This window comes from Leptonychotes weddellii, chromosome 3 (assembly GCF_054177405.1).
Source record: "Leptonychotes weddellii isolate Sample4059 chromosome 3, ASM5417740v2, whole genome shotgun sequence".
NCBI lineage: Eukaryota > Metazoa > Chordata > Mammalia > Carnivora > Phocidae > Leptonychotes > Leptonychotes weddellii.
Genome location: NC_138371.1, coordinates 96,341 through 110,574, shown reverse-complemented (window position 1 = coordinate 110,574; position 14,234 = coordinate 96,341). Strand labels below are relative to the sequence as shown.

Below are 14,234 nucleotides of genomic sequence, written 5' to 3'. Positions count from 1 at the left end.
AGAAATAAAATTCTTTCTTTTCTAAGCCACTGGATTTTGGTTGGGTTTCTTTATATTATACTAGCTTAGCCTTCCCCTAAAGCACTGCTCAGTTAGTGGACATTTTGATTGTCATAATTTGGGGGGTGCTAACTGTATCTAGTGAGTAGAAGCCAGGGATGTTGTTAGGCATCCTACAGGCACAGGACAACCCTACTGCCCCCGCCCCAGGAAAGAGTTTCCTGGCCCAAAATATCAACAGTCCTGAGGTTGAGAAACCCTGCCTTTTTTTTTTTTTTAAGATTTTATTTATTTATTTATTTGATAGAGCACGAGCCAGGTAAGGGTCAGAGGGAGAAGCAGTCTCCCTGCACATGGGGCTCGATCCCAGGACCCCAGGATCATGACCTGAGCTGAAGGCAGACACTTACCCGACTGAGTCACCCAGGCGCCCCAGAAACCCTGCTCTTAACATTGCGATAAAAGGAATCCTTTCTGGTCATTTCTAGAACAGGGTCTTCCTAAGAGAATTAATCAGTTTCCTTATGTGAATGAAAGAAGACAAACTGCTATCTGGAAGAAGTTAGTCTCAATATCTGATATATGAAGGGCCATTAGCCTTAACTTTTTTTTTTTTTTAAGATTTTATTTGTCAGAAGAGAGAGGGCGTGCATACCAGTGCACAAGCAGGGGGAGCTTAAGCAGACTCCCCGCTGAGCAGGGAGCCTGATGCAGGGCTCGATCCCAGGACCCTGGGATCATGACCCAAGCCGAAGGCAGACGCTTAACTGACTGAACCACCCAGGCGCCCCTTAACTTTTTTTTTATTTAAATTAGCCAACATATAGTGATCATTAGTTTTAGATGTAGTGTTCAATGATTCATCAGTTGTGTATAACACCCAGTGCTTACCACATCACGTGCCCTCAATACCCATCACCCAGTTACCCCATCCCCCACACCCCTCCCTTCTGCAACCCTCAGTTTGTTTCCCAGAGTCACGAGTCTCTCATGGTTTGTTTCCCTCTCTGATTTCTAATGTTTTTTTTTAGATGAAGGCATGAAGATCAGTTTTCTCATAGATAATGGGTAAAGGACATAAAATGATAGAATTGCAAATAGCCAGTGGATATGGAAAAATATGTTTAGCCTCACTTAAAATCAAAGAAATACAAATCAAAACACAGGTTGGTTTTTTGGTTATTTCTTTTTTCTATCAAGTTAGTAAAGATAAAAAGCCTGACAAAATCTAGGGTTGACAAAGTGTAAAAACATACTTAGTGGAGTGTCAGTTGGTATAATTTTTTCCTTGGGCAATTCATTTAAAAGTATCAGCTCTTAGAACATGCAATGCTTCTTGAGCTGGCAATTCCATTTTTATTTTTTATTTTTTGAGAGGGAGAGGAGCAGGGAGGGGCAGAGGGAGAGCGAATCTTAAGCAGGCACCACACCCAGCCTGATGTGGGGCTTGATCTCACCCACGACCCTGAGATCCAGACCTGAGCTGAAATCAGGAGTCCAATGCTTAACCAACTGAGCGACCCAGGCACCCCCAGCAATTCCATTTTTTTTTTTTAAGATTTTATTTATTTATTTATTTATTTATTTATTTATTTGAAAGAGAGAGGGAATGAGCTGTGGGGAGGGGCAGAGGGAGAGAGAGAGAGAGAGAGAAGCAGACTCCCCGCTGAGGAAGGAGCCTGACACAGGGCCCAATCCCAGGATCTGGAGATCATGACCCAAGCCAAAGGCAGACGCTTAACTGACTGAGCCACCCAGGTGCCCCAGCAATTCCACTTCTAAGAATTTATCCCAAAGAACTAATAGGACAAGGTGTAAATTAGAGATGGCCTCAACCCTTGCTACTCCTCCCATTGAGAGGTGGGTCTAATTCCCCTCCCCTCAAATCTGGTTGTCCCCAACAACTTGTTTGACCAATAAAATGTAATGAGATGTCGACTACCCAGGAGTGTTCCCAAGTATCGCAGCTTCTACCGAGGCCTCCTGAAACTCTCTGGAAACCCTGCATGGCCACGAACAGAGTACCACTACCTGGGACTGCTGTGCAGGAGAGGTCCCATGTAGGCATCCTGATCCATAATGCCAATTAAATGCTACCTTCCAGCCACCCCAGTGACCTCCATAGTATTACATAGAACAGAAGAATCACCTGGCTGAGCCCCGCTGAAATGTGTGACTCAAAAATTCTGAGTGACAATAAAATGGTTCTTTTAAGCAATTGTTTTCAGGTAGCTTATTATGCAGCAATAAATAACTGGAACACACAGATAAGTACAGCCATATGAATAAATGTTCACCAGGGCATTATTTGTGCTAATGAAAATTGGAAACAATCAAAACACTGTACATCTATTAATGGCACACCAAAGCAATGAAATATATCTAGTAAACAGAATGAAGTAGAATTGAGTAAAACATGGTCAGATGTTTGTGAAGAGTATTCAGTTAAAAATGTAAATAGTAGAAAAGTGGATAGTATGATTCACATAAGAAAACCAAGAGCCCAATTTAAAAAGTGGGCAAAAGTTATGGGGCGCCAGGGTGGCTCAGTTGGTTCAGCATCTGATTCTTGGTTTCAGCTTGGGTTGTGATCTCAGGATCTGGCCCTACATTGGGCTCCACACTCAGTGGGGAGTCTGCTTCCCCTCTGCCCATCCCCCACTTTCTCTCTCTCTAAATAAAAATAACCTTTTTAAAAAAGTTAAAAAAATAAAAGATGGGCAAAAGTTACGAACAGACACCTCACCCAAGAAGATGTACAGATAGCAAGTATACTTGTAAGAAGGTGCTCATTAGGGAATTGCAAATAGAACAATGAAATGTCTTTACCCACCTATCAGAATGGTCAAAATCCAGAACACTGACAACACCAAATGCTAGTGAGGATGTGCAGCAACATGAACTCTTTTTTTTTTTTTTAAAGACTTTATTTATTCGACACAGAGAGAGTGAGAGAGAGAGAGCACAAGCAGGGGGAGTGGCAGGCAGGCAGAGGGAGAAGCAGGCTCTCTGCTGAGTAAGGAGCCCGATGTGGGACTCGATCCCAGAATCCTGGGATCATGACCTGAGCTGAAGGCAGCCGCTTAACCGACTGAGCCACCCAGGCGCCCAGCAACATGAACTCTTTATTCTTTGCTGGTAGAAATGCAAAATCATGCGGCCATTTTGGAAGCCAGTTTGGGGGTTTCCTACAAACCTAGACAATCTTACACTTCTTTGTATTTAACCAAAGGAATTAAAAACATGTCCACACAAAAACCTGTACACAAATGATTACAGCAGCTTTATTCATAATTGGCAAAACTTGGAAACAACCACGAAGTCCTTCAATAGGTGAATGGGTAAACTGTGGTCCATCCAGACAATGAACTATTACTCAGCGTTAAGAAGAAATGAGCTATCAAGCCACAAAAAAGCATGGAGGAAACTTAAATGCATTTTACTTAGTGAAAGAAGCCAGTCTGAAAAGTCTGCATACACTGTGTGATTCCAACTCTACCACATTCCGGAAAAGGGAAAATGCAGTAAAAAGATCAGTGTTTGTCAGGGGTGTGGGGAGTGGGGAGAGGGATAAAAAGTGGAGCACAGGATTTGGGGGGCAGAGAAACTATTCTGTATATTGTAATGTTGAATACATGTCATTATACACTTGTCAAAACCTATAGAATGTACAACACAGAGTGAGCCCTAATGTAAACTATGAACTTTAATAATAATGTATCAATATTATTTCATCAGTTATAATAAATGTACCACTAGTGCAAGGTATTTGTAATGGGGCTGTGTGTGTGTGTGTGTGCGCGCGCGCGCGCGCGCGCACGTGTTTAGGGGTATACAGGAACTCCACTTCTCAGTTTTTTCGTAAACTTAAAACTACTCTAAAAAATAAAGTCTGTTTAGTTAAAAGAAAAAAAAAAACAACGTAGCCCCAAAGGTCGGTGGTGTGCAATTACGTACCTGTGCATATGTGCATTTTCCCAAGCAGTGGAGGCCAGAAAGGATGCACCCAAACTGCTAACATTCATATTCAAAGGTGAACAAGGGTCACAGATCTGTATCCTGAGGAGGTGGGGAAACTGTAAGTTCCTATGTAGTTTGAATTTTCTCAGTGAACGTAAAATTGGCAAAAGCAGTGCTTCCATTTGTTAGACTAGGGCAGGTTTAGGGGAGAGCTCACGAGAGGGACTGTATGTTTAAACACCCATCTTTAATAACGACACTGCTACTCCACTGGTCAGGGTGTGGTAAGCAGCGGGAGGAAGGCCTTGAAGCTCAGGGGCGCAGGCCCTTCTCCCGAGCCCCGCGCTCCACCTGCACGTGCGTCGCCGGCCGCCCCGCTGGGCGCTGGGGACTCCGCGCGCGCTCGCGGGACCGCGCTCGTCACACCCGCCCGCACCTGCTCCGGCCAGAGCAGCTGCCGGGGAGGGGGGCGGGAGCCCGGGCCCCGGCCACGCGGGCAGGGACGTGCATCCAGGATGTGCGGGGCCCTCAACCCCGCCCCCGAGCCCGGACCCCGCTCCCGCGCGACGCCGCGCGCAGCCCTCCGACCGGAAGCCGGGGGGCATGTCCAGACGGCGCCCCGCCCCACCTGGGGGACCAATCAGCGCCCGAGGTTCATTAATAGTGAACGCGCCGGCCCCGCCTCCGCCCCTCGCGGCCCCGCCCGCCCGCGCAGACCTAGAGCGCGGCCGCGGACGAAGATGGCGACCGCCATGTACTTGGAGCACTACCTGGACAGTAAGCGCCCCTCGCGGCCCTCGGGCCCGGCGCCCGCGCAGGGTCTCCCCACACGGGCCCACCCCGCGGGCACCAGGCGCCGCGCGCGGACCCCGAGGGCTCGTGGGGGTGGCAAGGGCGGTCCGGCAGCGGCGGGGGCGGCGGGGGCGCGCGCCGGGCGGGGCGGGGCCGCAAGGAGGTGCGCGCGGGGGGCGCGGCGCGGGGGTCCCACCGTCACGGCCGCGCCAATTCCAGGTGCGTCACGGAGGGGCGGGGGCTGGTGGGCACGGGGCGGGGCTTGCGTGCCACGGCCCCGCCCTCTCCGGCTAGGCCCCGCCCTCGGCCCTGGCCTCAGCGGCCGCCCCGCCCTCCCCGCCCTCGGCCCCTCCCGGGCAAGGCCCACCTCACGGCCCCGCTCCGCCCCTCATAGCCCCGCTCCGCTGGCTTGGCACCGCCCCCACGCCTTAGGCCCCGCCCTGGCCCCGCCCCCACCGCGCAGTCAGGCTTCTATGTTCGAGCCCCAACCTCCTCGGACGCTGGGCTGGTCCTGGGGGGCTCCGGGTCCGGGATGTGGGGGGGACTCCAGCCGGGGTTCTGTGCCTGCTCGTGCGGTGACCTGGGAGTTGGGGGAGCCAGTACTGGCGGGGAGAGTCTCCTAGGGTGCCTGTCCTTCCGCGTGGCGTTGGTGGGAGGGGACTGGCAGGGCTGGTTCAGGTGTTGAGGGCAGTGATGGTCACCACGGAAAGACGTCTGGGAGACTCTTCCTGCAGGCATCCTTCTGCCTACATGTAGCTCAGGTTGGGGCGTCCTGAGAACTTCTGAGCAGGTGGGAGAATGCAGGCCGTGGAGGCCAAGTAGCTTGTCAAGGTCATGCACTCCACAGCGGAGAGCCCACGTTTGAACGCTGCTGATCTGGCTCTGGCTGCGGACGGCCTTGGGGGGGCGGCTGGGGGGGGCTGGGCTGGGTGCTCTGGAGCTCTCTATTGCAGTGGGAATATACACGGGCATTGGTACCTGCAGCTGCTGACGGTGGGGAGTGAGCCCCTGCCCTGGGGGAGATGGTGGGGTTCAGCCCGAGCCATGGGAGGGGGTCCCGGTGAGAGAGCACTGAGGAGGGGAGGCCCTTTCCTGCCCTGTCTTTACTGCGCTGACCTGTCTGCTGGGGAGCACTGTGGCTTGCCCTTCTTGTCCTGGTACCTGCCCAGTGAGCCCTATGAAGACACTTTGAGGATTGTGAGTTCCATCGTGCACGGGGCACCTGTGTGCAGGCTCAGAATGGAGGTGCCTGCTTGAGTTTTGAACACCTGCTGTGTGCTAAGCCTCGGTCCTCATTTTCCTGGAACTTACTTTCAAATGGGGTAAATGGACTTTTTAAAAGTTCACAGCAGATTAAGGGGCATGAAGGAGCCCAGCAGGCGGTGAGAGACCTGGGGTGGCACTGTCCTGCAGAACCCAGGATAGGACAGAACAGGGAGGTCCTTGGGGAGGCTGTGGTGAGCCTGGAGGCTGGGGAGGGCATGTGTGCCATTCTCTGGGTGAGCTGGGCAGCTGTAAGCTTGCAGACAGGCTGGATGGCTGGCCTGGAGTAGGAGCACGGCAGTGCAGTGGGGAAAGCAGTGTGGGCTGGGGTCTTCGACCTGTGCTGGCCAGCATGGTCTGTGTAACTTGAAATGAATGAAACTTGAGCAAAGGAAAAGTTCAGTCCCTCAGTCGTAGTAGCCCCATTTCAGGTGCTCAGCAGCCCCGTGGCCAATGGCTGTTGTATTGTATAGCTCAGACCATGTCTCCTTGCATGAAGTCTACCACACAGCACTGGCCGGCACCACCCCATGAACTGGGTATCAGAGTAAAGAGACCCCAGGGCTTTGGTCTTACCCACTGTGAGGGGGTACTGAGAGGGGAGGACTGGCTGGGGGTGTGGGATGGAAGAGTCACAAGGGCCGGGATGGAAGAGTCACAAGGGCCACCTTCCCGGCCTCTGCTTGCAGCTGGAGGGTAAGTCCTCCTCTAACTTTTCCAGCTTCCAACACCATCTGAAGCCTGTCTCCCCCAAAGACTTAACTTAATCCTTCTGTTCCTCAAATCCTAACAGAAACAGAAAATGAAGGGAGCTTATTCTTTGTAAACTTTAGGTGTAAAGTCTGGAAGGCAGGTTTTATCCTGCTACTGAGAAGTACACGTCTCTATGTTTCAGGCATTGAGAACCTTCCGTGTGAGCTTCAGAGGAACTTCCAGCTCATGCGAGAGCTGGACCAGAGGACAGAAGGTAGGTCCGGGCTCTTTAGTACAGCCCGAGGTGGGCTCTGACAGCTGGGGAGAGGTGGCCCCGTCTTACGGACAATGCTGACACTTTAAAATTCGACTTGGTTTTTTGGGTTCTAGCACAGCTTCCTGTAGCATCTTTACAACCATCGTGCATTCCTCGTTATCTTTCCTTTCCTTTAAAAGGTTTTCTGGTTTCAAACTGTGTATACGTGGTTTAAACAGATAGCACTTTGCAGTCTTCTGGTATTTAGCTCCTTGTTTCTAAACATCATGTTTTTGCTGCTGTTTCTTACTGTATTTCCCTTTTGCTTTGGACTTTATTCTGTTATTGTGGAATATGAAGGTTTGCTTCCCCCCTCCCCCCCCCGTCTCCTGGTGTCTAGGCTTAGAATCTGAGTCTGCCATAGACCTGGGATGGCGTTTCCTTCAGGACTCCTGTGGAGGTGGTTTGCAGCTGGGCCACATCACATGCTATGCTTACGAGACCTTTTTGGAATAACTTTTTCTTAGAGCTCATAATTGCCTTGTTTTCCATGTTCCATACACGTTGCACGTTTTCATTGTGTCTGCTGCCCCAGGTGATCTGCCAGTCCTAAGTTTGCCCTGCACATTCAGACCTTTCCCCTGGAGCCTCTGTCCTATGGGTCTTGTCTGGGCTGGCTGTTTCCAGGCCTGCGGCACAGGCACTGCCTCTGCTCATCTTTGGGGCAGGACCCTGATTCCTGTGTTGTAAACATCCTTTCTCTTGATCCCTTATTGTAGTGGAGCCTTTCCTCCAGTAGTTTCCTGAAAAAACGGTACATGGGAAGGTAGATTTCTTAATGCCATATGTCTGAAAACATGCTTGTTCTGGTCTCATAGTTGATGAACAGTTTGGCTGGGTATAGAATTCCAGCTTGACAATCATTTTCCCTCAGCATGTGGAAGGCACTGCTGCTTTGTTTCCCAGCGTCCCTGTGGCCCTTGAGAGATCTGATTCCTCATCCTTTATACCTGTGGTCTTCTTTTTTTATTTTATTTTATTTTATTTATTTATTTGATAGAGAGATACAGCGAGAGAGGGAACACAAGCAGGCAGAGTGGGAGAGGGAGAAGCAGGCTTCCCACTGAGCAGGGAGCCCGATGCGGGGCTTGATCCCAGGACCCTGAGACCATGACCTGAGCCAAGGGCAGACGCTTAATGACTGAGCCACCCAGGCGCCCGTATACCTGTGGTCTTCTTGCCTTTCTTGTTAGGCAGCCTCTGGACTGCTGTCTTTGTCCCTGAGGTTTTATGTTTTGTGGCGATGTGCTTGGGTGTGGGTGATTTTTCATTCATTGTGCCTGCCACAGGTTTTGTAAGATCAGAATAGCTGTGGTTTTTCACTGAGCTACAGTCTCCTGACTAGCAGATACAGAGAGTTCTGTTATTATGAAATACAGCATTTACATTCAGGAATAAGCACAAGTGTTTGTAAATTGCCCAACAAACAGCACCTTACAAACCTCTCCCTAGACGGAGAAGTGGGGCCTCGGGCGCCTGGGGCCCTGTGTAAGCCTGCTGAGCATGCTGCCCCTCCCCGCAAGGGGCTCCCACCCTCAGTTTCCCCTACAACAAGTTTTCTCACCTCCTTAAACCAAAGAGTTCACAGTTGTATGTGTCCATCCTTAATATCAGTGGGATCTCACAGTACATTGTCCTTTGTGTCTCGCTTTTCTGGCTCACTGCCACTTTCTGTGGGATTAACTCACGTTGCTGTGTGTAATAGTTGTTGTGCCGTTTTGGTTGCTGTGTGAATGGACCACAGCTTATTGGTCTGTTTTATTGTGGATTGCACATTTGGCTCGTTTCCTGTTGTCTGCATTTATGAATGTTGTCCCGTATGTATCCTAAATCTAGGGTGTGTGTACTGAGGACTAGTATGCCAGGTTGTAGCTAAGGTGAGCTCATAACTTGCTATTCCAGCAGGGACTGTGGGGAGTCAGAGAGGTCGGCATGCGTACTTTCTGGGAGGGCACTTAAAAACACTGTCACGTCCTGGGTGTGCTGTCCTAGCTGTGGTGTCCCCACGGCCCCTGGTGCTGGGCTGTTTGCCGAAGGCCGTGCCCGCTGTGCTCCCACCAGCGGTGCCTCCGTGTTGAGTCAGCCACTTCTTTGCTGCAACTTGGCTTTGTTCTTTGTTTTGTTATTTTTTAAGATTTTATTATTTGACAGAGGGAGAGAGAGAGAGGGAACACAAGCAGGGGGAGTGGCAGAGGGAGAAGCAGGCTTCCCGCGGAGCAGGGAGCCCAATGCGGGGCTCGATCCCAGGACCCTGGGATCATGACCTGAGCCGAAGGCAGACGCCTAACGACTGAGCCACCCAGGCGCCCCGCAACTTGGCATTGTTCAGCTTTACTTGTTATCAGGGAATCTCTTGCAGGGACTAGCTTTTCCCCCATTTCTCTGTCAGATAAGAAGGCAGAGATCGATATCCTGGCTGCAGAGTATATATCCACAGTGAAGACACTTTCTCCAGACCAGCGTGTGGAGCACCTGCAGAAGATCCAGAGTGCCTACAGCAAGTGTAAGGAGTACAGTGATGACAAGGTGCAGCTGGCCATGCAGACCTATGAGATGGTGAGGAGGTTGGGGGCTGGGGGCCCGGGGGGCAGCTGGGGGCCCAGGCTCCTCCCTTTTACGTGGGAAGGGACCAGCTGCTGAGAAGTGGTGCATCTGAAGTGGGGTCAGATTTTGACAGAGAGATGCTTCTAGATAAGGCATGCGTTGGGGTGTCCTTCCTCAGGGGCCGTCCTGCAGTCTGGTTTCCATGCCCTTTGTGCTTGTATATTTGGACACTTTATCTGCTCTTAGTTTTTATATATTTCTTTAATGCTTATTTTGTCAACTCTAGGTAAAGTCCTAGAATTTGTTGTGTCCAGTTTTCTCTCAAGTAGGTCTTGTGTGGGGCTCACGGTGGCACAGAGCCATTGTCCTGTGATGCACATCAGGTTGTGTAGTGACGGAAGCTCTGTCGTCCTCACACACTGTCACCTAACTCCGTTCCCTGCCTCCCCCAATAAAAAACAATTTTTTAAAAACCTGAATTAAGCTGTATTCGAGAAAGAATACTCTAAAAGGAGAATGTAATGCTTATTTGGGGTTTTGATGCCCTAAAGTGCTGAATCTTTTTTTTTTTTTTTTTAAGATTTATTTACTTGAGAGAGAGAGAGAGATTGAGAGCGCCAGAGAGCGTGCATGTATATGGGGGATGGGGTTGTGGGGGAGGGAAAATCTCAAGCAGACTCCTTTCTGAGCCTGACACGGGGCTTGATCTTAAGACCCTGAGATCATGACCTGAGGCGAAATCAGGAGTTGGATGCTTAACCCACGTGCCCCTCCGAAGTGCTGAATCTTTACAGTAAGCAGCCTGCTTTTTAAAAGTTAGGTTTGATCAGTTGTCAAAGACAGTCAGATTCTCTCTGATGCGTAACAGAGTTTGAGATTATAGTTTGTTTCCAGACAAGGATGGATAGAGAAGTCCTCCTTTTGGACAGTGACACATGGTGTGGGTTAATGGGTTGACTGTTGTGAGTCCGCTGGGTGAGGGGCCGAGTGTGCCGTCTCTCTGGGGGCCTCCTCCGTTGGGGCAGTGTGGTCACTGTCTCATCCCCATGCTTTGACCCCACTGCCTTCTCTTCTTTCTTCCATCTTGTCCTGACTACAGTGTTAGAGGCCTTTTCTCTGAGAACCTGTAAGTTCTTCAGATTTTTAAACTAGGGTTAAATTAGGGTTTAGTATTATATGTCCTCGTCCCCATTCCATTGCATATCACAGCCCCATTTCTCCTTATTGCCTGCCGTCGTGGTTTTCCTGAGTAGGGTTTCTTCTGTTAAGGTTTCAAAACGTGGGGACAAAGACCCTTCATAAACTGAGATAGTGGACCTTGTTTTAGGAGCTTTCTTAATTGAAAACTCAATTAAAGTGCAAGAAAATACTTCCTGGTTGATTTCCAGTGTGTTTGATTCTTGAGGTGTTTTGCTTTCATTTTTAAATAAGACTCGTGAGCATCCTTCTCTGTAGGTGGATAAACACATTCGAAGGCTCGATGCAGACCTGGCGCGCTTCGAAGCGGATCTGAAGGACAAGATGGAGGGCAGTGACTTTGAAAGCTCTGGAGGACGAGGGTTAAAAAGCAAGTCTGTTAATTTTTCTTTATTTTGTTACTGTTTTCTGTGGAGTTTTGAAGAATTTTGGTGATAAATATGTGAGGAACATTATGGTAAATATATTTGAGTAACTCGTGTCCTGCTTCAGTGAATTCTGTGAAGATAATTGGGGTGTTTATTGTCTTTCAGAAGGTCGAGGTCAGAAAGAAAAAAGAGGCTCCCGGGGTCGTGGCAGGAGGACCTCAGAGGAAGACACTCCAAAGAAAAAGAAGCACAAAGGAGGGTGAGAGGCTCTTTTCCTTGTCTCTTTCTCCCCAAAGGTTACTTAGCATCAGTATTTCCTTAGCATCTAGAAACACCAATGGCAGCTAACAGCGAGGAAGTGCTTCCTGCATGCCCGCGGTGGGTGTAGTTCTGCATGCTTTCCGTGTGCAGGCTCCAGCTCCGCTGTGCTCGGCAGCCCGACGGGGTTCCCAGGGAGCGGGACCGGCCCTAGGTTTTACAGCTCCTGTGTGGGAGAGCTGGGTGTGCACTGGGCGGTCTGACTCCACAACCCATGCTCTTAGCCACTGTGTGTCCTGCCTCTTGAATGACACTATATTTATTGACAGTTCAGGCTAAGCCACGCTTTAGCAGCTAAATATATAGCTGTTCATTGTTTTATGTATAAATATATATTTTGGATATATTTGTTATTAAGTTGCATGACTGCATTTATTAAATATATGTATCATTTACCTTGAACTTCAGAATATTTCATTTAAAGCTTTCTCCCACCTGCTTCCCTCATCCCCCAAGCTACTGTGTTGCTTCACAGAAGTGATTTTTAGAGTACAGTGAAAACAGTAAAGTGCCCAGTGGCGTCCGTGGACATGGTTTTGACAGTTAGGGGGAGATCTCAGAGTCAGTTCTTGACCAAAAAAAGGGAGAAATTTTGGTTCTTAAACCTGGTGTTTAAACTTTTAAGAAAAACGCCAAATACCATCTTGCAGTATACACATGCAGAACAAACATGTAGTTTAATGAATTACTCTCAGGCACATCCTTCTCTGTCACTGACTGCTATCAGAAGCACTTTCATATACCTGTCAAAACCATAACCGCCTTCCTCTGCCCCAGGTAAACATGACCCAGACGTATGTGGTGTTTATTTCCATTCTTTATAGTGTTGTCCCCAACATGCGCATTCCTGGACGCTATAGTTTAATCTTGCTCATTTTTTACTTAACCTTCAAAGTTAATTTTATTAAGAAATAATTTACATACAATAAAATGTACTTATTTTAAGTTTACTGTTGAATGCTGTATTCAGTTTCTTTAAAGTTATGGAACTATTCAGCCTTTCTATTTCTTCTTGAGTCAGTTTTGGTAATCTGTGTCTTTCAAGGAATTGGTTGTTTCATGTAAGTTGTCAGATTTATTCACATCAAATTGCTCATAATACATGATCATCTTTCTGTTGTAGGATCTGTACTGATGATTCCTCTTTCAGACCTAATGTTGATAATTTATGTCTTCTCTCATCTTGTCTTGATCTTTACAGAGAATTAGATTTTGGTTTTGTTGGTTTTTATATTTTCTCTGTTGTTTGTTTTCTATCATTGATTTCTGCTCATATATTTTTTTAGAGGGGGGAGGGGCAGAGGAAGAGGGAGAGAGAGAATCTTAGACTCCACGCCCAGCACAGAGCCTTACGCAGGGCTCAGTCTCACGACCCTGAGATCATGACCTGAGCCCAAATCACGAGTCAGATGCTTAACCTACTGAGCCACCCAGGCGCCCCTATTTCTGCTCATAGTTTTATTTTTTCCTTTCCAGTACTTGAATTTACTTTGCTTTTCTTTTTCTGGCTTTTTAAGGTGAAAGTAGCTTAGATCAGTGATTTTCATACTTTCCTTCTTTTCTCATATAAGTATTTAAAACTATAAATTTTCTTCTAATTACTGTTAAATCTAATTACTGTTTTAGCATATCCCACAAATTTGGATATGTTGTGTTATTTTTATTCCATTCAAAATATTTTAAAATTTCCTTTGTGATTCTTCTTTGACTCATAGCTTATGTAGAAGTATGTTCTCAGCTTCCAAATAATTTGGGATTTTCCAGGTAACTTTCTGATTTCAATTTTTGAATTAATTTTGCTATGATCAGAGAATATCATATAATAGAAATTCTCTGAAATCGATTAAGACTTGTGTTATGGTTTGTGGTCCTGTTTTGCTGTATGTTCCATATACCCTTGAAAAAAGAATGTTGTGTTTTGCTGTTTTTGGTGGAGTGTTCTGTAGATGTCAATCAGATAGCTTGGTTGATAGTGTTGTTGGTCTTCTGTATCCTTACTGATACTCTGCTTATTCGACTGATAATACTAAGGGAAGAATGTTGAAATCTTCAACTCTAGCTATGGATTTGTCTATTTCTCCTTTCTGTCTGTCAGTTTTTGCTTCACATATTTTAAAGTTCTGTTATTTGTTGGTACATACGCATTTAGGTTTTTCTAAAAATAGCTGACTCCTTCATTGTTATGAAATGTCTCCCTTTTTTTATTTCTTGTAATATTCTTTGTTTTGAAGTCTACTTGGTCTGATATTATGATAGTCACTCCAATTGTCTTACGATGAGTTTTTGCATGGTGGATCTTTTTCCTTTTTCATTCTTTTACTTTCAACGTATTTTTGTGTTTGTATTTAGAGTGGGTTTCTTGAAGTCAGCAAAGCTGACTCTTGCTTTTTTTATCTAGTCTGACAATCTCTGCTTTTTTACTGTAATATTTAGAGTACTCAGATTTAATGTAATTACTGATATGATTGGATTTAAATTTACCCTCTTGTTGTTAGTTGTCTGTGCCATCTCTTATTTTAGTGTCTTCTTTTAGAATAATCAAGCATTTTTTAGGGGTTTTTTTTGTTGTTTTTTTTTTTTTTGGTTTTTTTTTTTTTTTAAAGATTTATTTATTTATTTGAGAGAGCGAGAATGAGAGAGAGAGAGAGAGTACATGAGAGGGGGGAGGGTTAGAGGGAGAAGCAGGCTCCTCGCCGAGCAGGGAGCCCGATGCGGGACTCGATCCAGGGACTCCAGGATCATGACCTGAGCCGAAGGCAGTCGCTTAACCAACTGAGCCACCC

The 14,234-nt window shown here is 47.4% G+C and overlaps 1 protein-coding gene across 1 annotated transcript in view; it reads left to right on the top strand.

The window, feature by feature from the left end:
- Positions 1–4,654: 4,654 nt before the first annotated feature.
- Positions 4,655–14,234, top strand: part of ING5 (inhibitor of growth family member 5) — a 22,041-nt gene continuing 12,461 nt past the window's right edge. The window contains exons 1-5 of the mRNA XM_006750740.3: positions 4,655–4,737; positions 6,911–6,982; positions 9,414–9,580; positions 11,024–11,135; positions 11,299–11,392. Coding sequence (XP_006750803.1) covers positions 4,701–4,737; positions 6,911–6,982; positions 9,414–9,580; positions 11,024–11,135; positions 11,299–11,392 — 482 coding nt within the window. The 5' untranslated portion in view covers positions 4,655–4,700. The remainder of the gene's footprint in view (positions 4,738–6,910; positions 6,983–9,413; positions 9,581–11,023; positions 11,136–11,298; positions 11,393–14,234) is intronic.